The 23,818-nt window shown below is 40.6% G+C and overlaps 1 protein-coding gene across 15 annotated transcripts in view; it reads left to right on the top strand.

The window, feature by feature from the left end:
* The window catches only part of obscnb (obscurin, cytoskeletal calmodulin and titin-interacting RhoGEF b), a 131,005-nt gene that overhangs the window by 69,291 nt on the left and 37,896 nt on the right, over positions 1-23,818 (top strand). For 6 of the 15 annotated variants that reach the window (XM_041244678.1, XM_041244671.1, XM_041244666.1 and 3 more), the window contains 17 exons: positions 578-823; positions 3,429-3,695; positions 4,362-4,628; positions 5,102-5,368; positions 5,841-6,110; positions 6,519-6,788; positions 7,079-7,345; positions 8,301-8,576; positions 8,901-9,170; positions 11,294-11,560; positions 13,001-13,273; positions 14,027-14,293; positions 14,853-15,128; positions 16,682-16,954; positions 18,991-19,281; positions 20,881-21,150; positions 21,549-22,868. In XM_041244678.1, coding sequence (XP_041100612.1) covers positions 578-823; positions 3,429-3,695; positions 4,362-4,628; positions 5,102-5,368; positions 5,841-6,110; positions 6,519-6,788; positions 7,079-7,345; positions 8,301-8,576; positions 8,901-9,170; positions 11,294-11,560; positions 13,001-13,273; positions 14,027-14,293; positions 14,853-15,128; positions 16,682-16,954; positions 18,991-19,281; positions 20,881-21,150; positions 21,549-22,868 — 5,637 coding nt within the window. The remainder of the gene's footprint in view (positions 1-577; positions 824-3,428; positions 3,696-4,361; positions 4,629-5,101; positions 5,369-5,840; positions 6,111-6,518; positions 6,789-7,078; positions 7,346-8,300; positions 8,577-8,900; positions 9,171-11,293; positions 11,561-13,000; positions 13,274-14,026; positions 14,294-14,852; positions 15,129-16,681; positions 16,955-18,990; positions 19,282-20,880; positions 21,151-21,548; positions 22,869-23,818) is intronic. The other 9 variants (XM_041244680.1, XM_041244679.1, XM_041244676.1 and 6 more) reach the window with 6 other exon arrangements.

Raw genomic sequence — 23,818 nt, 5'->3', positions numbered from 1 at the left:
TCCAAAAGTCCCTTCTACCATTATTTTACTTTCAAATCTTTTCTCATTTCTCTTATATTACTCTACTTATTACTCTCTTTTCTTGTCTGTATGTCTGTTTACCGTACACATTCTCTATATCTTTCCCTCACTTTATTCATTATTTGATGATGTAAAAAAAGAAGTGATAAAAACAAAAACATTGTCAATGTACAAAAATAAGTTAGAAAAACACAACAGCCGTTTAAAGTGGTGATATCAACACAAAAGCCGAATTTAGGAGAAGCAATTGGGGCAACCTTGTCAAGCATCAAGCAAATAGGCACAATTGGAAAGATGCTGGGGCCCAACATTCACACAATGTGTTGTTGCTTCTAACTTGGCTTCTTTTTTTGATTGTTTTTGTTATATATATATATGGAGTCTACACTTAAAGATAATAATCAATATATCCAAATGCACCTCCTTCCTTACCAAGATGCTTGTTTAACAATATTAGTGTTCAGTAAAAGCCAGATGTGTCATTGCGCGGCTATGGATGTTGCATCTTCACTCCATCCTTGACCTTCAACGCTTGATTTGCACTTGATTCCCTCAGCCCTTCCAGTCCTTTTCAAACAAGGGCTCCAAGGCAAAGATGCAGAGGAGGGCAGCACTGTCACTCTGAGCTGTGAGCTCTCTAAACCTGGAGCCCCGGTGGAGTGGAGAAAGGGAGGAATGCTGCTTAAACCTGGAGACAAGTATGAGATGAAGCAGAAAGACCAGGTTGTTGAACTGCTAATTAACAACCTACACCAAGAAGATACTGGAGACAGACAGACCATGGCTACCTTAAGTGTGCAGGGTAGGGTTATATTCTTCATGAACACTGGCCTTTTTTGTTTCTTGTATTTGCGTCTTCAGTCATCTTTCTCATTTCTTCACACACCTGTCTGTTTCATCTTCAGTTTTCTACTCTCCTGTATGAGAATACTACAACAAATGGTTGACAATCTGCTCTGTATGAAATGTCTATTTTTCTGTTCAGATGCCACCCTGATAATTATGTTTTTGTAATGTATTCCCCATAGACTCATATATATATATATATATATATATATATAGTAACAAAGCAGGTCTCGCAACAGCAGTCTTGTAAACCACTTGGTATGCGAATAATAGAAACACACGCTGATGTCTCAGTTCAAACAGGGCAAGGCCTGGTTCTTTATTCTCTCCCTGTTTCCAGGTAGAGGGATCGTCAGTTTAAATAGCAATGTTCGGTACAAAATACGGGTTTTCATATAACAACAGGTTCTTACAGCCGGCAGGGTTGTCCAAATGTTCCAAGTCCAACACAGGTGATCAAGATTTAAAGGACAATAACTCTCCTTGTCTCCACACACAAATACAGCAAATAACCTTCTCTAAACACACACCACCCCTTTGTCGCTAATCATGCTCTACTTATACAGGTGTTTAGAGTTTAATTGCCCCATTAACAGATAATTACCACCAGATTTCCCTGTTGACCATTTTGTGAACTGGTCGGCCATTTTGTGTAATCATCGCCATATTGTATGAGGGCACAATCCCAACAAAATGTCAGGCCTCACATATCTCCCATTGATTTCTCTATCTCTATTGTTATCAGTTATAGAGTTATATATAACAATAGTATTATATATATATATATATAATATATATATATCCGAATATATATATATATATATATATATATATATATATATATACACACACACACACACAGTGCCTTGCAAAAGTATTCAGTCCCCTGACCAATTTTCTCGTATTACCGAATTACAAATGGTACATTGAAATTTCGTTCTGTTTGATATTTTATTTTTAAATACTGAAAGTCAGAATCAGTTATTGTAAGGTGACATTGGTTTTATGTTGTGAAATATTTTTAAGAAAAACAAAAAACTGAAATATCTTGCTTGCATAAGTATTCATTCCCTGTGCTGTGGAAGCTCCCAGTTTGCACCGATGAAAGAAACTGCCCTAATGAGAACACAGTTACCTTACCATTGGCCTCCACCTGTGAACCAGTAAAGTTTCTGTCACATTTTCTGGATAAAAATCCCACTGTTGAAGGATCATTGGTAAGGCTGTGAATCTGAAGGAAAATGAAGACCAAAGGACATTCTACAGAAGTTAGAGATAAAGTAATACAAATGCATAGATTAGGGAAAGGGAACAAAATAATATCCAAGTGTTTGGATATCCCAGTGAGTACAGTTGGATCAATAATCAGGAAGTGGAAGCTGCATCACACCACCCAGGCACTGCCAAGAAAAGGCCGTCCCTCAAAACTCAGCGCTCAAACAAGAAAGAGACTTGTGAGAGAAGTCACAGAGAGGCCAACAATCACTTTGAAGGAGCTACAGAGTTTAATGGCTGAGTGGAGTAATGGTGCACCAGTCAACCATACCGAGAACTCTGCATAACACTGGCCTGTATGGGAGGGTTTCAAGAAAGAAGCCGTTACTCAAAAAGTACCATCTGAAAGCACGTCTGGAGTTTGCCAGAAAGCATGAGAGTGACCCAGCTGCGATGTGGGAAAAGGTTTTATGGTCAGATGAGACCAAGATAGAGCTTTTTGGCCAAAACTCAAAGTGCTATGTGTGGTGCAAACCTACCACTGCCCATGCCTCGACACATAATCCCTACAGTGAAGTATGATGGTGGCAGCATCATGCTGTGGGGATGCTTCTCATCAGCAGGGACTGGGCATCCTGTTACAATTGAACGAAGAATGGATGGAGCAAAATGCAGGAAAATGCTGTATGAGAATCTGCTTCAGTCCGCTAAAAATCTGAAGCTTGGGAGGAAATTCACCTTTCAGCAGGACAATGATCCCAAGCTCAAGGCCAGAACAACACTGGAGTGGCTCAAGAACAAAAAGGTGAATGTCCTACAGTGGCCCAGTCAAAGTCCTGATCTCAATCCCACTGAGAATCTGTGGCACTATTTGAAAATTGTGGTCCACAAGTGTCGTCCAACCAACCTGAACAACCTGGAACAAATCTGCCAAGAAGAATGGGCCAAAATCACTCCGACACTGTGTGCAAAGCTGGTACATACTTATCCTAAAATACTTATGCAAGCAAGATATTTGAGTTTTTTTTATTTTTCTTAAAAGTATTTCCCAACATAAAACCAGTGTCACCTTACAATAATTGATTCTGAGTTTATTTATTTTTTTAAAAAATTGAACAGAACGAAATTTCAATGTACCATTTGTAATTCAGTAATATGAGAGAATTGGTCAGGGGTCTGAATACTTTTGCAAGGCACTGTATATACGAAAGTGATTAAAAGTGTAGACAATAATGTTATTTTGAATGCAAGTCAATTAAAAGTGTTCAGTAAAAGTAAAATGTGTCGTTGCGCGACTATGGCTGTTGTCCTACCTTCAATTTTTGATTTGACCTTGATTTCCTCAGCCGTCCCAGTTCTTTTCAGACAAGAGCTACAAGACAAAGAGTCAGAGGAGGGCAGCTCAGCCACTCTGAGCTGCGAGCTCTCTAAACCTGGAGCTCCAGTGGAGTGGAGGAAGGGAGGAGTGGTGCTCCAGCCTGGTGATAAGTATGAGATCAAACAGGAAGGACGTAACGTAGAGCTGTTAGTTCGCAATCTGAAACTGGAAGACATGGGGGACTATATTTGTGACTCTGGTGACCAGACTACCACTGCATCTTTAAAAGTCAATGGTAGGAATAATCCAATCCTGGACATTTATGTCTTATCACTCCTCCAGCCATGCATGGTTCACTCCGTTATGGATAAATGTATTTGTTACTTTAATTTGCTCAGGATTGATGGAATAGTGTATATAATACTGCTGTATTGATGTGTTTGTGAAATATATACTATAAACTGTGCATGTAAATACTTGATGATAGTTTACCAGTAGAAGAATTTACGTTGCTGAAAAGTCTGCAAAAAAATGGTTTGATTATTTTCCATCTCAGCTAGCAGCCATGACCATACAACACGGTATTGTGATGATGTATGTGACAATGGATCAGTGGATCAATGAATTATAGCAAGATTGAGTTCCAGTCTCTAATTCATGTCACTTACACTAAATGTGTTTCATGCTGTTTTGTTATGATGTCGTTTTTGTACCTTGCTTCTTTGATCCTATTGGAGCTGGCAAGGTGTTGGAAAAGTTTTTCTTTTTGGTTTTCTGCGTACAGATAACAACTGTTGATGACAAGCCATGTAATACAAATTCTTTTCAGATTGTCTCCCAGAAAAATGAGGCATCACGTATCAAAAGAATGATTTATAGTAAACCCTTAGAATAATTGCTAAGCAGTTTGAACAATTTTAATATCATGCCTGTTTTCTTTTTTTTTTTTTTTAAACGACAGCCCTGCCGGTTTTTTTCAAACAAGAACTCCAGAACCAGGAGTCAGTGGAGGGAGGCACTGCCACTCTGTGCTGTGAGCTCTCTAAACCTGGAGCCCCGGTGGAGTGGAGGAAGGGAGGAGTGGTCCTGTGCCCTTGTGGCAAATATAAAATGGAACAGGAGGGCTCCAGCGCTGTGTTATTGATTCAGAATGTAGAACCTGAGGATTCCGGAAACTATACTTGTGATACAGGAGATAAGCAGAGCACCGCTGCCTTGACAGTGAAGGGTAGGGAAAACACCTGAGCCTTTTGTTCTGTTGTACACATAAATACAAGATTACTGTACCTTGTAAAGCCTTTTGTGATGGTGGTCCACTATGAAAGGATGGTGGTCCACTATGAAAGGCGCTATATAAAATAAAGAGTGATTGATATACTGTATATGTATGTTGGTATGCATTATGTGTGCCAGTATTGTATGTTTGCATGGAGTCTGTATGTGTGTTATGTGTGAGACACATATGTATACTTATACTACACCATATATGTATTTACTGTATGTCTAAATGTATTAGTATGTGTAATAAATTGTACGTAGGGATTGTCTATGCATTTACAATGTGACTGTAACAGGTTTTCATAGCATACTTAAAATGGTATGATTAGACATCAAATGGGTTTCAGAAAGTGGATGCCAGTGAACTATTGAAGCAAATCAGCACTTAACCCAGACTATCTACCCTTCCCTTCCCTCTTGAAGCCCTGCCAGTGTTTTTTAAGACGCTGCTGGAGAGCAAGGAGGCAGAGGTGGGTGACAATGTCACCATGCGCTGTGAAGTCACTAAACCAGGTGCCCCGGTGGAGTGGACGAAGAAAGACGTGGCGCTGCATCCCAGCGAAAAATATGAGATGAAACAGGAAGGGACTTTCGCTGAGCTGGTCATTTATAACCTGCAGACTAAAGACACTGGGGAGTATACGTGTGATACTGGGGACCAGAAGACCACGGCCACTCTCACAGTCACAGGTAGGAAGGAATGTTTACTGGATCCCCGACCCCTGGCGACACCTTTTTAACACTCATCCATCATTAACAATTCATCTGCCTGAGTCACCTCATTTTCATACTTTCTAAATCTTCATGCTTAGGAACTATTTATAACACTGTTATTAACCTTCATCTTTTTGTTGATTCTCCCTCAAAAATAAAAAAAAAGAAATACGAAAAACTAATTAAAAACTGTCATCAGAAAAAATGATACATTTTCATGTCATAGTAGCATAGTAGTGCCGTCACATGGCTTTGAAAAAACTATCAAAATTGGACTTTGTTAGATAATAGCAGTTGTAACCATATTCAGCTGTTGCAATCCATTTTAATTCTTAAAAATAAATATCTCCAACCTTGCAAACATATGTTTTAGACAAACAAATACCTTGGAGACCTGAAAGAAAACAGCCTTCACCACCTGTATTTCCCTCCTGCCTGTTCCTCACAGAACCAGATGTCACCATAGTGAAAGGTCTGGAAAGCCAGACGGTGTTTCAGGAGGAGAATGCAGTGTTTCAGTGCCAGCTCTCTCATGAGAATGTGAGAGATATGCAGTGGAAGCTCCAGGACAACCTGCTGCTGAGCAACGAGATGAACAAGATCTCCGTAGAGGGCAAGGTGCACACCCTGACCCTCAGGAACGTCACAAAGGAGGACTCCGGCAGCGTGGTCTTCTGTGTTGGACCTTACACCTCCACAGCTGAGCTCAAAGTGAAGGGTAATGTAAAGCATACAGCTGATACAAGCTTGTAATGCTTAATAAAACTATCTGTTCAATGCATCATTCATTTTTTCATATATATCTTTATTATTATACCACATATGAACAGGAATATACAAATATTGACTAGAGCTGAGGCTTGTAGTATAAACAGGCATTCTTTTCACCCATTGTATCCAACATCTATTAAAAATTATTCTTCCAAAGCAATTTACTACTGTGTTATATCCATTTTATGTTTGCATTAAATTTGGATATGCTTTTTTCTTCCTCCATCTAAATTGAAATAATGTGAAATCTGGATGTTGTACTCCTGTAGTCTGCATGATTTTTTTTTAAACATGGCCATTTCTACAATGTAGTAAAGAGTCATATGGCCCCCCCCCCCCCCCCCCTTTGTTGCAGGCCCCCCGGCTCACTTTACGCTGGTTCTGTCAGATGTGGAGGTGGAGGAGAGTGCCACAGCCACCCTGAGCTGTGAGCTCTCCCAGCCTGACTGCCTTGACATTCAGTGGAGGAAAGGCTCGCTGCCCATATCCCCCAGCAGCAAGTACCAGATGAGGCAGATGGGCACTGTCCACACCCTCTCTATCAACCAGGTTACTGCTGAGGATGTGGGGGAGTACACCTGTGACAATGGCCAGCAGCAGACCACTGCAAAACTGACTTTGAAAGGTAGGCAGAACCCCTTCCCTGAAGATCTCAAGTTTACCCCTATTCCAGTGCAATTAGGCCCCAGTTTCCACATGTCTTATTTAATTTAGTTAACAAATTGTGCTGTAATGACACTTTCTACACTTATACCTTTTTCCTATTGGTATAGTATCCTTTTACCCTTAAATTACATTTATTTTAATTTCGCCTATCCATTAATCTGGGATATTTAATTTAAAAGAAGGGTCATTTTCAGCACAACTTCATAAGGGGAATTTGTAAAGTCCAGTGCAATTATATTTTTACTTCAGCCCTGCCAGTCTTTTTCAAGCAAGAGCTCCAAAACCAGGAAGCAAAGGAGGGCAGCACTGCTACCTTGCGCTGTGAGCTCTCCAAATCAGGTGCCCCAGTGGAATGGAGAAAGGGAGGAGTGGTACTCCAGTCCAGCAATAAGTATGAGATGAAGCAGAAAGACCATGTTGCTGAGCTACTAATTAAAGATGTACAATCTGAAGACAGTGGAGACTACACCTGCAATACTGGAGAGCGACAGACCACTGCTTCTGTTTTTGTTGCAGGTTAGTAGATGTGTTTCCGTGGAGCACTTAAGAAATAGATTTTGCTAAGATGGTACAAATTATACGCAGCTGTGGCAAAGTGGCTGGTGACTGTGCACAGGTGTAGAGGTGATGCAGTGCAGGAGTAATCACAGACAATTGTAATCAGGTTTGGAAAGGTTTATTTTAATCTGGGTCTGGTGACCAAAGAAAATGCTCCGGAAAAACATAACAATGTGTAATGCGCAGAGCCAAATAAACGGGTTTACAGTCCCAAACAATAATCGTTATCCTCCCCACAATACTAAAACATGGTCACCAGTCTGGGGTGTGTGTATTAGTGCTTGTGGTGGGTGATAACAGGCAATTTTTGTGACAGTGCTCATCCGGCTTTTGCTGGCCCAAAAGCAACAGCTCTGGAATCGTGTTTAGCTTTCTGGTGGTTCAACAAACAAGACAATTACTAACAAAAGCAAACAAACATTCACAAATATTCTTTTCACGCAAAGACAGTTCTCAGGCTGTTGCTACTGCAGCTCTCTCAGTCCTTCCAGGTTAATGTACAAAACCCAAGGGAAGGAAAAGATTAACAATTCTCCGTCCCCTTTATGCTATCACGCATGACCCCTTGGAAACGATTGCAGCTGCTTTTATTGCCTGCAGCTGCTACCTTGTTTACCCTCCAGGTCAATAAGTTCCTTCAATGGAGGCTCGCCTTCTTCCAGGCTGACTCACTTGCCAACCCTTTAAATGAACTGTCTGGCCAGCCCACCCAAAGACTTTCCCTTTCGCTACTTTGTGCCTCACAGATCGGGAGGGAGATTTCTAACCAGAACTCATTATATTTCCATCACAGCAGCACATACAAATTATCTAAATGTCTGAATCAAAGTACATTCCAGGCACTTTCAATACTGGTACACTGCAGGTATTAAACCGTGACCTCAGCTAATCCCTGGTGCCTTGTTTTTTTCAGAGCCTGCAGTCGCGATAGTGAAAGAGCTTAAGAATGTGTCAGTGTTTGCGAACGAGGATGCAGTATTCTCAGTCGAGTTGTCCCTTCCATGTGTGAAGGACGTGCAGTGGAAGCTGGGGGGCGTACCCTTGCAGCACAACGAGATGAACGAGATTGCCACTGACAGTGGGGGCCGTGTGCACACCTTGACGCTCAGAAAGGTCACGCAAGATGATTCTAGCTCTGTGACTTTCAGGGCTGCAACTTGCACCAGCACTGCTGAACTCACAGTCACAGGTAAACCTGGCTCTTCTTTCTACCTGGGTCCATTTGGTGAAGAGGTTAAGGGGATAATTTATACCCTTTTTGGAATATTTCTGTGTTCTCTGCATTTTCTGTGAGTTTTTTACTCTGCTTACATTATTGATCAAACTTGCTAACTCTTCCAGCAAAAATGTAATTCTTATAAGGCTGAATTTCTATTAAGTGTTTTTTTTTTACTATAAAGGGTATGCAACTGTAAGTTGTGCCCCCAGTACAACAGTACAACTGTGGCAACAGTAGAAATACTCAAATAAACCTTTCAACTAATATCTGAAATGTTCTTGTTTCTTCTTGTAGCCCCCCCGCCTGTGATCTTCAAGAAGATGCTGGAAAGCCAGGAGGTGGAGGAGGGCAGTAATGCGTTCCTGCGCTGTGAGATCTCGCAGCCCGACGCCCCTGTCACCTGGAGGAGGAAGCAGGCTGTTCTTTCTCAGGGAGACAAGTACACCCTGCAGCAGAGAGGCACCAGCGTGGTGTTGATCATCCACAATCTGATCCCTGAGGATGCCGGCGAGTACACCTGCGACTCTGGAGATCAGCAGACCATGGCTTCACTGTCTGTCAAAGGTACATCATCTAACCATCCCAACTGGTCATACAAAATCAAAACTGTGTCTATCATCGGTTTTTAGGCAATCTATAAAACTCTAATGTGAATGAAATGCTGTTCACTGACAAATAGAATTGCTCCAGTGTTTTTCTAGCTACCTGGGACTACTAAACCACTTTATTTTGGTTTAAAGTCTTGTATAAGGCCTTGGTGTTCATGAATAACTGAATTTCTTCCATTGTCTATTTTAACTCTGGCAAGGATTAAGAGCACACAGAATAACATTTCACATTCCATACAGGAATGACTTGAGTGTAGGCTTGTATTCCATTGGAGCAGTCAGAAGCCTATTAAAAAAGCATTTGTGTAAGCACCTGTGTGTTTGCATTTTTAACCAATTAAATTCACCTACAGCTATTACTACTGACAAACATAACAATTCTGCAGAAAGCCCATTAGAGAGGTTCTTTACGGTTGTTTACATTTTTTTTAAATTAAATTCTGTAACTTGTAAAATTCAGTGAGCTTCATAGCATATATCTAGCTATGAATTAATGAATACTGTGAAGTAAAGCTTTAGTTTTTTTTTTTCCTACATGGATTGTTAATTATGGTGCTGCTGTTTCTCTTCACTTCAAGTGTATGGCTGTAGTGTTTGTGCTTACGTTTTCTTGCCTTAACTGTTGCTGTGTTAAAGTGCATGAATGTTTGCTTTACTGCAGCTCAATTTTTCGGTCTTGAGGACGCTAGTGTGTATGTGGGGAGGGATGCTTGCTTTGTCTGTGAGGTGTCACATACTGGTGTGATTAACGGGCAGTGGTGGCTGGAGTCCTGCCTGCTGCAGAATAATGACATGAACGAGATTAGCAACAGCGGTAAGGTGCACACCCTGGTGCTGGAAAAAGTCACTCAGGAGGAGACGGGCACAGTGACCTTCGGAGTGGGGTTAGAGAAATCCACAGCCAGCCTTGTGGTACAAGAGAAACCCAAAGTTACCTACAACAAAGTGGCCATCTCCATCTTCAACTCCATTGGGAAAGCCACTCTGACTCCCCATCTACTAACCAATCAATGTTGCTGTGTGCTTCTGCTGTTTTTTGTGGTTTGCTTGATTGTGTACTGTGCTCTCAGTCATGTCTGCTGTCCAGATTCATATACAGATTTTAAGGTTTCTGTTTCTACTCTTAGACATTAATCCATGTACTGCTTTTTTATACCATGTTTAAATGGTAAAGGTTAGTTTACTGCAGAAACTGCAGAAAATGTTCACAAAGTCTTAGTGTAGATCCAGCCAGCTTGGAAGCTTTTTTAGTTATTCTCTTTATTAGGTACCTCCCATTTCTGCTACTTAAAATATTATCTACAAGATAAATAATAAAACAAAATGCACACTTGTCATTTATATGTAATGGATTGTAGCCGAAACTTCCGACCATCTGTGACTGCGCACTTCACAGTTACTTTCTGTTTATTTCAAACAGCTAACTACAAATAAAATATTGACATTGCTAGCTCACTACTAGTATACACTTCAGATACAAAAAAACATACTATATTGCTGCTGCGGCTTTGAAACAGAACGGCTTTGTGTGATTGGTCGACTTCCAGCTTCTGAGGTAGACTTCCAGTCTAGTCAATTATTTGGTGCAACTATAATAGATAATAATAAATCCCACTCGGCAAAAATGTTATTGATAAAAAAAAAAAAAAAAAAAAAAAAAAAAAAAAAAACGAAAACAAAAACATTGTTAAATAATCATTGTATGAGTGAGAATCAGGGCCAGAAATTGATTTGTGTGGTACTCCTGGTGTTAACCCCACCAATGGGGTTAGCATCTAAGTAGAAGTATGATTACCAGTGCAAGCATTGGGATCCCTGCACACGACTATTAGTGACCTGATATGATCCTGATCCTTGTTGCAAGTTAGTGGATGCGGTAAAGTCATGGGAGTTTTCTCCGATATGGATTTAGAGGCAAAATGACAGATTAGATTACCCAAAATAGCATTCTTGATTCTTATTTGCCTGTTCATTGCATAGATATTAGCCAAAAGGAGGATCTTAATTACTGACTCCAGCCTTCAGCGACTCTGCAAATCAATTTAGCTTTTGACATTTTTGTCTCTCCCAATACTTCAGCCTTACCAGTGGTTTTCAAACAAGAGCTCCAGAACCTGGAGGTGGAGGAGGGCAGCACTGCTACCCTGCGGTGTGAGCTCTCTAAACCTGGAGTCCGTGTGGAGTGGAGGAAGGGAGGAGTGGTGCTTCAGCCCAGTGATAAGTATGAGATGAAGCAGACAGGCTCAGTTTTAGAGTTACTGATTCACGACTTGGAACCTGAAGACAACGGCTACTATACTTGCGACACTGGAGAACAGCTGACAACTGCTTCAGTTGCAGTGCAAGGTAACAATATTGTCATGCTAGGTTTGGGCAGGGTCACCACTTCCACAATAATTGTGTAAAATATAACCATGCAGGCAATGAGTGTCCTCATGGATAAACAATAGTTGTCAGTTAAGGCTTCTACACACTGGACGAGATGCAACAAGCGAATGTGTCAAAGGCCATGTCACAGCGGAAGTACAATTTTATCGAGGGCAAATCGCATCGCATCGATTGTGTGGAGAAATTTAGATACCTACAAAGGGTTGCTGTGATTAAACTCCTTTTGTAGCTATTAGATTTCTGACTGCATTAACCCAGTGCCTGTTACAACTGTCGCCTTTGCAGACAGTCTCTCAAGGAACTAGCCTTAATCTGGATGGGCATAGAGACTGAATTACACTACTACCTCTAGGGCAGGGATCTTGTGCTTTGATAGAGGGGTAGACTTCAAGGGCCTTACATGAGCTAAAATGCCTGGCATTTACTCTTCAGGGTTGTAAATGAATGTCTCTCCATGTATCATAACAACTACCCTGAGGAGCCTGGGCCAGAATGGCCCTCGCTGGGCTCCCTGGTCTTTGGTATAAGGACCACAAGATCAATTACAAGATCAAGACCCAGTCTTACTATAGCAGAGCAAAAGGTGTCATGAAAGCATGTGAGCTTTCAACAGTATATCAAATCCAGACCCATTCTTGGATTGCCAGAACTAAGTCTGAACCTACTTGAAAATGCAGTTGTACTAAAAAACAATATTTGTGAAGGGTTGATTTTCAAAATATACTTCATTTTTTAAGTATACATTTGAAACTGAGTGCTCTCTAGGACAGTATGTGACGACGGAAATAATACCAAACTTAAGGATGGAAGACAACAACTGATTTTGGATGACCTCCTAAAGGAAGACTCTCTGATCTTTCAGGATCCTGATGGCTTTTGCTTTTGAATTGATGTATGGCACAGAAACTGTGCACAACAAAGTCTATCAAAAAGAGTCCTTGAAGCAAAGAATATGTCACAAGCACACAAAACCTGCATCGAACACTATCAAATTACAATTAACCCAACCTTTTTGTGTTTAATAAAGTCATGCGTGCTTTATATGAAATGTTGTTCATGATAGGTCTATTTCCATTTTGGTGGTTTTTATTTGTTTTATTTTAAGAATAGTAAGAATAAAAATGCTAATTCCCTTTTTTACAAAATAATGCTGTATATAGCAAGATTCTTTTTTTATTGATAATGACAATACACAGGTAAATTCTAAAGTTGAACATTTTTGGTAAGACCTCTTGTATTTATTTATATATCTAAATTCCCTCATAAGGTTACAATTAAACTAGTAAAATCAACTAGATAGACCTAGAGCAGAGGGGGACAGTAAAAGATGTGTGCTATAGACGCATCTGGCAGCTGAAGTGCAATGGTTAAGCCAAGTTTCTCTGCCTTGCTCCACAGAGGGGGAAATAAAGATAGTGTCTGGTTTAAAGAACTCAGATGTCTTTGTGGGGGAACAGGCCACCTTCTCCTGCCAGCTCTCTCGCAAGGGCAATAAGGAGGCGCAGTGGTGGCTAGATGGCTGTCCTCTGCAGAACAGTCCGTTCAATGAGATTGCTGTCCAGAACAGCACCACCCACACCCTTACCTTAAAGAACCTGGCCGCTGAAGACTCAGGCACAGTGACGTTCCGATCTGGGAGCCTCATTTCTTCAGCCAAATTATTAGTCAAAGGTATCTGAGAAAGCAAGAACAGCTCTGGTTAACCCTTTCAACGGGGCTTGTGGCTAGAAGTGGACATTTTAGAATCAAAACATTAGAACATCACCACATACTTACTTTTGATTAATTAACCATGTCCAGGATGGTTCAATCTAGTCCTTTAAATTAAATGCTGGAGTCTATTAGTTTAATTTGCTTGGTTTGCCACATATACGGCAAAGAAAGGGTTAACAGCTCTTGCTGCTTGATATAGGTATGTGTTGAGTAGAAGCTCTAAGGCTAACACAGCTTATATTAACTTCCTGTTCCCTTCAACTGCATGAGTGGCTCATTTCAAAGAGAGTTCTTTTCAAAGAAAGAGTATAAATGTGTTACATGTTGTATGTTTTTGCCCCAACTGCAGAGTTAAAAACATACAAGGGTAACAATATTCTCCTACGGCTTTGCTTCCCTTCCACATATGGATTTAAATTGAAATATATTACATGCGAGACATTAAGCCATGAGGACAAACTAATAATTAGCATGGAAAGATAAACAAAAAATCTCCTTAAGTCAAATCCTTTTTATTCCACCTCCATTTGGCCTATTTTTTTAACCATGCACACTCCTGAGCACCAACCCATCATGCTTCTTTTTGCAAACACTAAACTGGCTAACACTCCACAAAGCTTCTGAGTGTCTGGCACTTGTTTAGCAGTAGGCTCAGCCTTGGCTAAGAGTTGCCTTTGTAATGCATGTCCTCACTGACATGTTGGTCAACAGATCCGACCATAGAGGTAGTCAGTCCGATGGAGGACATGATTGTGGAGGAAGACAAGCCAGCTGAGTTTATCTGCCAGTACTCCAGACCTGTGCAGGCTGTGTGGAAGAAGAACGGCAGGCAAATCGAGCCCGATGGCCAGAGGATTGTTGTGGAAGAGGACTGGAATGTTGCCAAACTGAAAATAAACTACGTCACCCCAGAAGACAGTGGGACGTACACTTGTGAAGCTGAGGGAACCAGAGTAATGGCTCTTCTTGATGTAAAAGGTGAGCTCTTCAGCATGAAGAGCAAGATTCCTACAAACAAACATACACCTTCATCCAGAAAGGCATTGATGAACAAAATCAAGATCTCATGATCTCTCATGCTGCTCATGCTTCCTTCTCTTGTAGATTTCTCAAAGGTTCCCCTCTCTGACTTTTCATCCATTTACTTACCTTTTTTAGCTGTCTGCTGAGGTGTTTTAGAAGGATTTTAGGCTGATCTTGCAAGCTAGTATTATCCATTCACCTTTTATAGACCTCTTCAGAGCCAGTAACAGATTCTATAGCTGGAGCAGACCTTGTCCCTCATGCCTCATCCTTCATCACTGAGGAACACAAAGGTTGATCTGACTTTGGTCACATGCAGTAGAATTTTAAAGTCTTTGTCAGACATTTTGTGTTGTGCATCAAGACATCTGTGCAAATGTCATTAGGTGCAGTTGGCACAGGTTCTGTCGAGGCTGAGGATTGAATTTTCAACAAATACCTTGTGTTAGCTGTAGTGGGGAGATCAAAAAGTGTTCCATGTTCATATAATAATATCTTTTTTTACTGTTCACAGCTAAGCCGATAGATATTATCCAGGGCCTAGAGAACGTGGAAACCGTGGAGGGTGGTGAAGCCCTTTTCGAGTGCTACCTGTCCAGGACTGAGCTTCACGCATACAGGTGGCTGATTGATGATCAGCCTGTGAAGGAGTCAGAGAACGCAGAAATGGTAGCCTTTGAGAGTGGCCGTAGACATCTCCTGCTCCTCAAAAACCTAAGCCCAGAGGACAGCGGCAGGGTCAGCTTCTTGGCTGGAAACGTTGTCTCTTCGGCATTGCTGGCAGTGAGAGGTAACATGTTTTAAATGAAAATTATTCAAATCACGAACACCAATACATCTGAAATCACCTCCACCTTTGTAGGCATAAGTTACAGCAATTATACATGGTACAATTGTAGATCATTCTGTTTTCATTGAGCTGAAAAGGCAAAAGTATACCAGATAGCAGTTTCTTCACTGACAGAATGTATATATTTGAAATGTTGAAATGTGATTTCTAACAACAAAGTATTAATTTATGGGGGGGTTGCGTACAGTGCAGGATGCGGCCTATAGTCTGGACATCGTCGGTTCGACTCCAGGCTATTCCTGTGCCCACCGAGGGGAGCCCCCAATTGGGCGGCGCACAATTGGCCAGCTCAGACTGGGGGGAGGGAGGGTTAGGTCAGCCAGGGTGTCCTCGACTCAAAGTGCACCAGCGACCCCTGTGGTCTGGCCGGGTGCCTGCAGGCTTGCTTACCCAGGGCTGCAATGTCCTCCGATGCTGTAGCTCTGAAGTGGCTGCACGGTGAGTCTGCAGTTTGATAAGAAGCGGTTGGCTGACGGCACACGCTTCGGAGCAGAGCGTGTGTTTATCTTCGCCTTCCTGAGTCAGCGCGCGGTGGTAGCAATGAGCTGAGCCTAAAAATAATTGGATATTCTAAATTGGGAGAAAATAATAAACAATAATTGCCAACTACTAAATAAATAAGTTCTTCACTTGCCTTAAATATTTTGAAAACTGTAGATAACATACTGGAACAAAACCACTTTGAAAATAAGCAGGCTATCCCACTGCACTGAGAATAAATTGAGACATTGAAACTTGTATTCTGTGTTGCTGGCAATTTCCTTCAAAATCATTATCAAATACAGCAGTCAGTTCACTCTAAATTAAAATAAACTGACTGTATTACATCTAGTAGAGCTATGAATAAGATGATAAAATGCATTACTTTTATTAGGCAGCATTACAATACAATCTTAATAATGTTTTAATCTGACATTTTAATTTAATATTAATAAGTAAAACACTAAGAGTGTTCATACAAGTCATGCTGCTAAACTATGTCTCTTTACCTAACTGACAAGTTGTACTATGTTTATGTTTTAGCTGTGAGAATCCACCTGCATATGATTTTTTCCCGTTTTTACTGTCTATGTGGGAGCCATGAATAGAGAGACCATGGTACAATGCTACAGTTTAAAAGATTAAACGATAAAAGGCCTGGGTTATATAGAGGTTTTTTTTTATCTTTCTGTTTACTGACAATTCATACCTTGTGCCACAGTTCCAAGAGTAGTCTTCCACATTCAAAATCCACATTGCTCCTTGCCAGTAAAGTTACGTACCAGTATAGGTACTGCAACTCAACACCATTAATAGAGATTAATGGAGGACCCTGGTTTAACTCAGTAATGTAGCTGCAGTTTGCATTGCTAGAATTGTACAGTAACTACATACTTGGTGCAACCCCCTACCTGGGAGACTGCAGGGTCTGTTATTTTAACATTCTGAACCAGGTGTGAGTAAGCCACCTCGAAGCTATGGTGGAAGTGTACATTGCTTTTTACCATTTGAAGGATGGAAACTGAATGTGGTGAGGCCCTTGGAGGATTCTGAAGTTGCTGTTGGTGGCCAGGCAGAGTTCAGCTGTGTCCTGAGTGAGTTTGTACCTGTGGCTGAGGTGAGCTGGTACGTGAACGACGTTGAGATCCAACCTGACGACACCTGGGCAATTCAAGCAGATGGAAACTCTTACAGGCTCATCCTTAAAGTGGCTCAGCCACAGTTCACTGGGGAGGTGACGTTTGCTGCCAGGGATGCCATCTCCTCTGCCAAACTGACAGTGATCGGTAAGAGATTCGTTCAGTGCTTGTGGAATGGAAAGGGAACAGGCATGACTGTTCAATCACCTGAGGGTTCAAATTAAAATTGGTTCACTTTGATATAGCACAATTACAAATATAACAATTAAACTGGTATGCAGTTGAGCCTGTGAATAATACTACCAGGGTTTGAAAGAATACCACAGATTTACCTGGAAGAAACCTTAGCAGAAAATATAAATAGAACACAGCATTGCCAACACTGGCCACACAGTTTGGAGCACATTTCACAGTGGTAATGATACAGTAGCATGTTGGTGATGATATGTTCCTATGGTATGGAAATAGATTTCCACTATGTATTGGTTCATATCTTTGCAATACCTTTGGTCAAAATAGGAAAATGCTATCACAGTGGTTCATGGCTAACGCCAATATTGCTGTCTTTATGCACCCATTGAGCCTTAAGGAGAACATTGCTATTGAAGATCATTTGGTATGGGTTACTGTGAAAATATGGTCACATTTTGTTATAATATGCATATTCACACACTGCAGGTAACTAAGTTGCAGGAATAAATCATATCAATTGAATAATAATAATAATAATAATAATAATAATAATAATAATAATAATAATAATAATAATAATAACACTATGTAACACAAATTTTGTTCCTGGGTAGTAAGTGTTATTTCCTAATTGCTTATGCCTCAAAAGTATAGAAAATGGCTATTATTCCCCACAAACTTTGCTTTTGTGACCAGGACAGTGATATTTCAAAATATCACTATTTCCAATGGGAAAACGGGCAAATGTGTGTCTTTTCGTTCACATAAAGTCAGTAAAAAACAACATATGACTCCAAATTAACATGTATTTATACTAAAGTAATACAAAAATGACTACAAAAGATTTAGAAGTGAGTAGTTTTTCGAGATTTACGATTATACTGTAAATACAGTATAATCGTAAATCTCGAAAAACTACTCACTTCTAAATCACTACCTTCCTCAAAGGTTAGACTGGGATCGAAAACCACACCCAGATTCCTAACTTCAGAACTAGATTTAACTTCAAGCCCGTCGATCACCCGTCAATCAGTTGTCAAGGAGAGCCCAGCAGCATTACTTCTGTTTTGTTACCATCCATACTTTAATCTCAGACAACCAGTTATTAAGTACTGAGACAGCCACGTTTGTATCAGGTATAGTCTGAATATATAATTGTTTATTGTTTGTGTATGAGTGAGAGCTCACACCATGACGCTGTATAATCTGTCCAAGTGGCTGCATATAGATATTAAAAAGTAAGGGTCCTAAAATGGAACCCTGTGGCATACCTGTAGATACTGAACTACGGTTGAATGTATAACCGCAGAAACATACTGTTTGTGATGTGACAAATATGATCCACTCTAAAACAGTGCCATCAATACCCACACAACATTCCAAACGATTGATTAGAATGGAATGATTTAAGTCAATTAAGTATAAAAATGGCTTATATCAATTTAGTATAAAAACAGAATATGTCTTATTTAACACACTTTAATGTTACATGTGTAAAGTAGTAACTATTGCTCATTACTGGTGATCACTGCCTTGAAGTCCCAAGTATACACAAATGTTACCAAATACTGCAGCAGTATTCACTGAAATTATACAGTGTACCTTGTACTTGTAAACTGTGGCATCAATGGATATTGCAGAACGAGAATTAAACACTAACTTGAAAATGTCTTTAGACGCCTTTGCTACTAGGGCTGTACGTGTGTCAGTGGTCTTTGGACAAAGATTCAATTTTCTTTTAAATAAATCATCATTTTGTGATTTGTTCCACTGATTTCTATATTTAACCTTAACCCTACCAATAATTATCATTTACAGAAACTTTTTAAAAGTGTGACCCATGTATCCTCAAGCTTACAGTCCTACCAACTAACACTTTAAGCCTACTTGGTGGGCAGACTCTATGAAACCCACTGCATGTATGTAGTTGTTACCTCCATCTGGTCCTGCTCTTCACTCCATGTTGGCCCTCCTCCCTATACCACCCATAGCTTTGCCTGACCCCCCTGAAGACCCGGAGCTGGTGAGTAAGAACAGCCAGTCGGTGACGCTGTCCTGGTTCACACCACTTAATGACGGCGGCGGGGCCATTCTCGGCTACAACGTGGAGATGCGATTGGCAGACAGTGTCCTCTGGTTGCCATGCAACACCAAGCCCATTAGGAACACAGAGTTTGTGATGGACAACCTCATCCCCGGCATGGGGTACCGATTTCGAGTGTCGGCCGTAAACAGGGCCGGCATTGGGGAGCCTGTCCATTTACCTCAAACTGTACAGCTAGGTGAGAGTCGCCACACTGCTTGATTCTGCAAACGCACGACATGTGAATGTCTGCAAGAAATGCTTGCAGCTTCCCAGTTCCTGTTTTTATCACTGCATTTTCACTTTGGCAAAAGATTTTGATACAAATGAAATTTAGCATTTTTTTTGTATAATGTTAATTTCATTAAGCTAGGTTCTGGCATGCTTTTGAAGGATTAAGCATAATTAGGAAAACAATAGTAATCTCCTCTCTTGGACTTATGACAACAAGCATGCCAGCACTACATTTTGCATATTCCAAATGCAAAGGTATTAAAGTAAAAAACCAATGGCATAATTAGATGCTTTATTTATTTATTTATTTGCAATGATCTTTTTAACAGTGCACCAATGTTTGCATCATTTTTGCCCAGCAAAGTTTGTGTTGCAAAAACATCTGTTATGTGTTGATTTACATGAAAACTTATTTTCCTCAAATGCACCACTTTCTATAATTAATAGTAATCTTTAACTTTTTGTTAATTTACCTTTATCTAAAAAAGTTTTTTGGGACATTCAGGTATTTAGGTAATTTAGGTAGACTTACTTGGTCTTCACCAAAGCTTCTTCGTTGTGCAGCCAGTTGTGTGAGACGTTTTATAAACAACCACATACAGCACACCACCTGATTGTACTACGGTATAACCTGGTAAACAGTCAGAAAGGATACAAACATGTTGCAAACAGATACCTTGCTTAATTCTACTCAACCAGCTAACAGTCAGCCATATTCCACACGACACCCACACGTACCCCAGCTGGCTGCTTGCAACAAGCTTTGAAAATGGGGTTGGGTGCAACTTGCATTAAATGTTTGTGTTAATATATTTTCTGTGATTACCCTTATAAAAGTTTACCAAGTTTGCCAAGTTTATTAATATGCTTTACTATATCTTGCAGTGCTTAAATATCTGTCACCATTCTTTCACTGTGCTTTATTACAATTTGCTGTGTTTTTACTACAGGAAATTTGTATAAGGTTATGTGTAAACTGAGCCTAACTAATTTACAGAGTAAGTGTGTATTAGAGTTTGCACAATGCATTTGCATGTTTGCAAGTTTTAGTTTATGAAAAATACTGTATGAGTATTTAGTCGCCTTCTGTCCAGAACCTTTTCAACTTGGAGGTCCAGGTGATTCAGTGGGTCCTTTACCTATATTGACCAAACCCAATTTATTTCTGACGGTTTTGGATTTGGATGTTTTGTGTCTTGTTGAGTATTAATTATCTTTTTCCTCAAGAGCCATTACCAGGTAACATCGCAACATGGTAATGATTGACAACCCAGATAAAGCTACTGGTGTTTGATAGTATGGGAACTTATTAGGGAAAATGGCGGCTGTATATTTAAATAGGCTGTGATGTAGCTAATTTCCCTCTGTTCATACTAACTTTTATAAAAGTCTTGTTGTGCAGAAATGTTTTAATAAGTGGGGAAAAGGATAAGCAAAGATACTAAACAAACAAAAAAGGTTCTTGGTGCAAAAGTAATCTGCCTAGACCAACCTGTCTGCTTTAGCTCCTGCTGTTGACTTCTCCCCTAGCTAACTTCTCTGTGTGATTGATTTTCTTTTTCAGATGCCCCAGTTGCAGTGATAAAGCCTTTGTCCAGCCCCACCTTGAAGGTGGGGGAGCCAGCATGCTTGGAGTGTGAGCTGTCGGTTGATAACAATGTTGTTACTTGGCTGAAGGACAACAAGAACATCCAGCCTGGGAAGAAGTACCAGGTGGTCTCAGATGGAAAGAGACAAGCTCTGATCATCCAGGACTTCAGAGCTGCTGATGAGGCAGTGTACACCTGTGTCACCTCATCTGGGGCTGAAACCTCTGTGGGTCTGGAACTTGGAGGTAGGATATGTTTTTTTTTCATCTTTATTATGAATAAAGCAAGTAATTTTAAATAACACGTTCTTTCTTACTGTCTTTATCTCAGTTTAATCCTGAATTATCTCCATTGTGTTTTTATGCACCAGAAACCGTCTGTATCGGCGCACTTTAACAGCATTATTATTATTATTATTATTATTATTATTATTATTATTATTATTATTATTATTATTACTAATCTATATAATATTGAAGTAGATGAAGGACATTTTGAAGTTTCATGATTTGGGTCTGACAGGTCGATCAAGAATGGTTGGAGGTCCATAGGTTAAATGTATTAAATGTACTTGGCTCCAAAACTTCTACAATAAAAGCTAAAGTGTTCGCCTAATGCTTTTTCCGCTTGATTCACCAAGCAGCTAAGGTAACCCAAGAAGGAATGGAGATTCCAGTCACCACTGATGTAGAGGGACTGTTAACCCAACCCAGCTTGCCGCCTGAAGCTGCCCAAGAGGGTGACCTGCATCTACTATGGGAGGCCCTGGCGAAGAAACGCAGAATGAGCCGAGAGCCCACTTTGGATTCCATCTCAGAGGTACCTGAAGGAGACGACAAGGTTTCCAAGCAGAAGAGGAAATCAGAAGAGCCTCCCAGACCAAGCGACATAGAACAGTTCTGCACAAGCTCAGATGATGACTCAAGGGCAGGTACACCGTCCTTAGTCTCTTACCTTAAGAAAGCAGGCCAGTCTACAGTGACCATAGAAGGTGGTCAAGCACAGACTATTGCCACCAAACAGTTTTGGAAACTCTGGGAACCCTCTGGTGCAGAACCTGAAGCTCCTATTCCCCAACAAGCTGTCGTTGCTGAAGAACCGCCAATCAAAATTAGTAAAGAGGAGGAATCTGAGATGACCGAGGCAGCTATCAAGATTCAGGCTGCCTTCAAGGGCTTCAAAGCCAGGAAGGAACTTAAGAAACATGGAGCCCCTGTTTTTGGAGAGGTGTTTAAGGACCAGACCTGTGAGCCCAATGGAACCATTCATCTAGAATGTGTGTCACTCTGCAAGTCAGACATCCAGGTCTGTTGGTTGAAAGATGGGGAGAAACTGACTGATGGACGCCACCACCACATTGACATCTACAACGATGGGACATGCTCCTTGATTATTACAGCCCTGACCCCTAAAGATACCGGGGTATACACTTGTGAGTTGTCCAACAAGCTTGGTAGAGGAGTCCACAGCGCCAAGGTGACAGTGGGTAGCCCCCGGGACGTGCCCAGCAGGGGGCCCAAGCAGCTTCAATACGGGTACAGTGCAGACAGTGAGCCTGAGAGCTCCTCAGGAAGTGAGATAGATGACGGCATAAGGAAAGCTGGTAAAAGGTTGAGGCGGCTTTTAAGGACCAGGCTTTCCAAGGATATGCCAGATGTGGAGGAAGAAACATTTGTTAGTGCCGATGAAGGAGAGCTAGAGTCTGCGGACAAGCATACCTACCGGGAAGACGACAAGTGCATATATATAAAGTTTGACACCCTTCCTGAGGCTCAGGTTGCCTGCAGACGCTTCCAGGAGATGTTTACCGCTCAGGGTGTCCCCATAGAAACTGAAATCCTGGAGGAAGGCCTGCGCAAAGTGGAGCTTTGCATTATGAAGATGCCACCCCCAATGGCCGATCAAGGGGAGCTGACCCCCACCCAGGAGAAAGTGCAGCCTGTTTACTCGCCTGCTGGTTCTGGTTAGTCTTCTTTTGTGGAATGCCCTAAAAGTCTGTCTAATGCTTAAGGCTTCTTGGTGGTCATGGTTAAGGAAAGGTAACCACTTAGGGCCAGTCGATATACTGATAACGTGCTTATGTGACTGACTGTCATGAACTTCAGATAATCAATTGTCAAAGCAAAACACCCAGCTTAATTCTAAAGACTATTTGGAAGTATAATAACCTACTGGACATCAACAACTACTGAATGAGCATAAGGAAAGGCTAAACATTTCAGAAAGGGATAAGAAAATATCTTTCAAAAGAATCAATCAATCTCTATTTTATATAGCGCCTTTCATAGTGGACCACTATCACAAAGCGCTTTACAAGATAGTGAGGAACAATGCATAATGCATTAAATACGGTGCACAGTATACAAACAAAAAAAAAAAAAACCCAAAAACCCCCCCCAAAAAACATGCTGTCACAAGAGACATTGATAAGCAGAATGGTCAAAATGTCATGATTTTTGCTATTAATTCAGCCTTATTCATAATGAAAAATATTGTATCTTACCTTTCTATATTCCTTTAGTTATATAACCTTTCCTAAATTTAAATTTTTCTTAGCCTTGCATCTCGTGCAACATTGTGATGGCATTTTTTTACACTTACACCCAACCTACAGTATTCCATGAATAATAACTAGGCTTGCTACTATTCGATTTTTATTTTTTTTGTTGCCAAATCGACGATTAATACCAACGTTTATTTTTGGAAGAATTTACCTTTTTTTTTTTTTTTTTATGTATTTTTTTTTTTTTCAATTGAAGCAGGAACAGGTGAAATTGACCTTTATGCTTAAAAAAAACACCAGACTTTTTATGCCATTGAGAAACATCTCATTTAGTGACCCCCCCCCCCCTTTATCATATTCAACGTTCAACAAAACCATCGTTACCAACATTCTAGTTGAAATAACATTTG

This window comes from Polyodon spathula, chromosome 3 (genome assembly GCF_017654505.1).
Source record: "Polyodon spathula isolate WHYD16114869_AA chromosome 3, ASM1765450v1, whole genome shotgun sequence".
Taxonomy (NCBI): domain Eukaryota; kingdom Metazoa; phylum Chordata; class Actinopteri; order Acipenseriformes; family Polyodontidae; genus Polyodon; species Polyodon spathula.
This window is presented reverse-complemented; position numbering and strand designations above follow the sequence as displayed.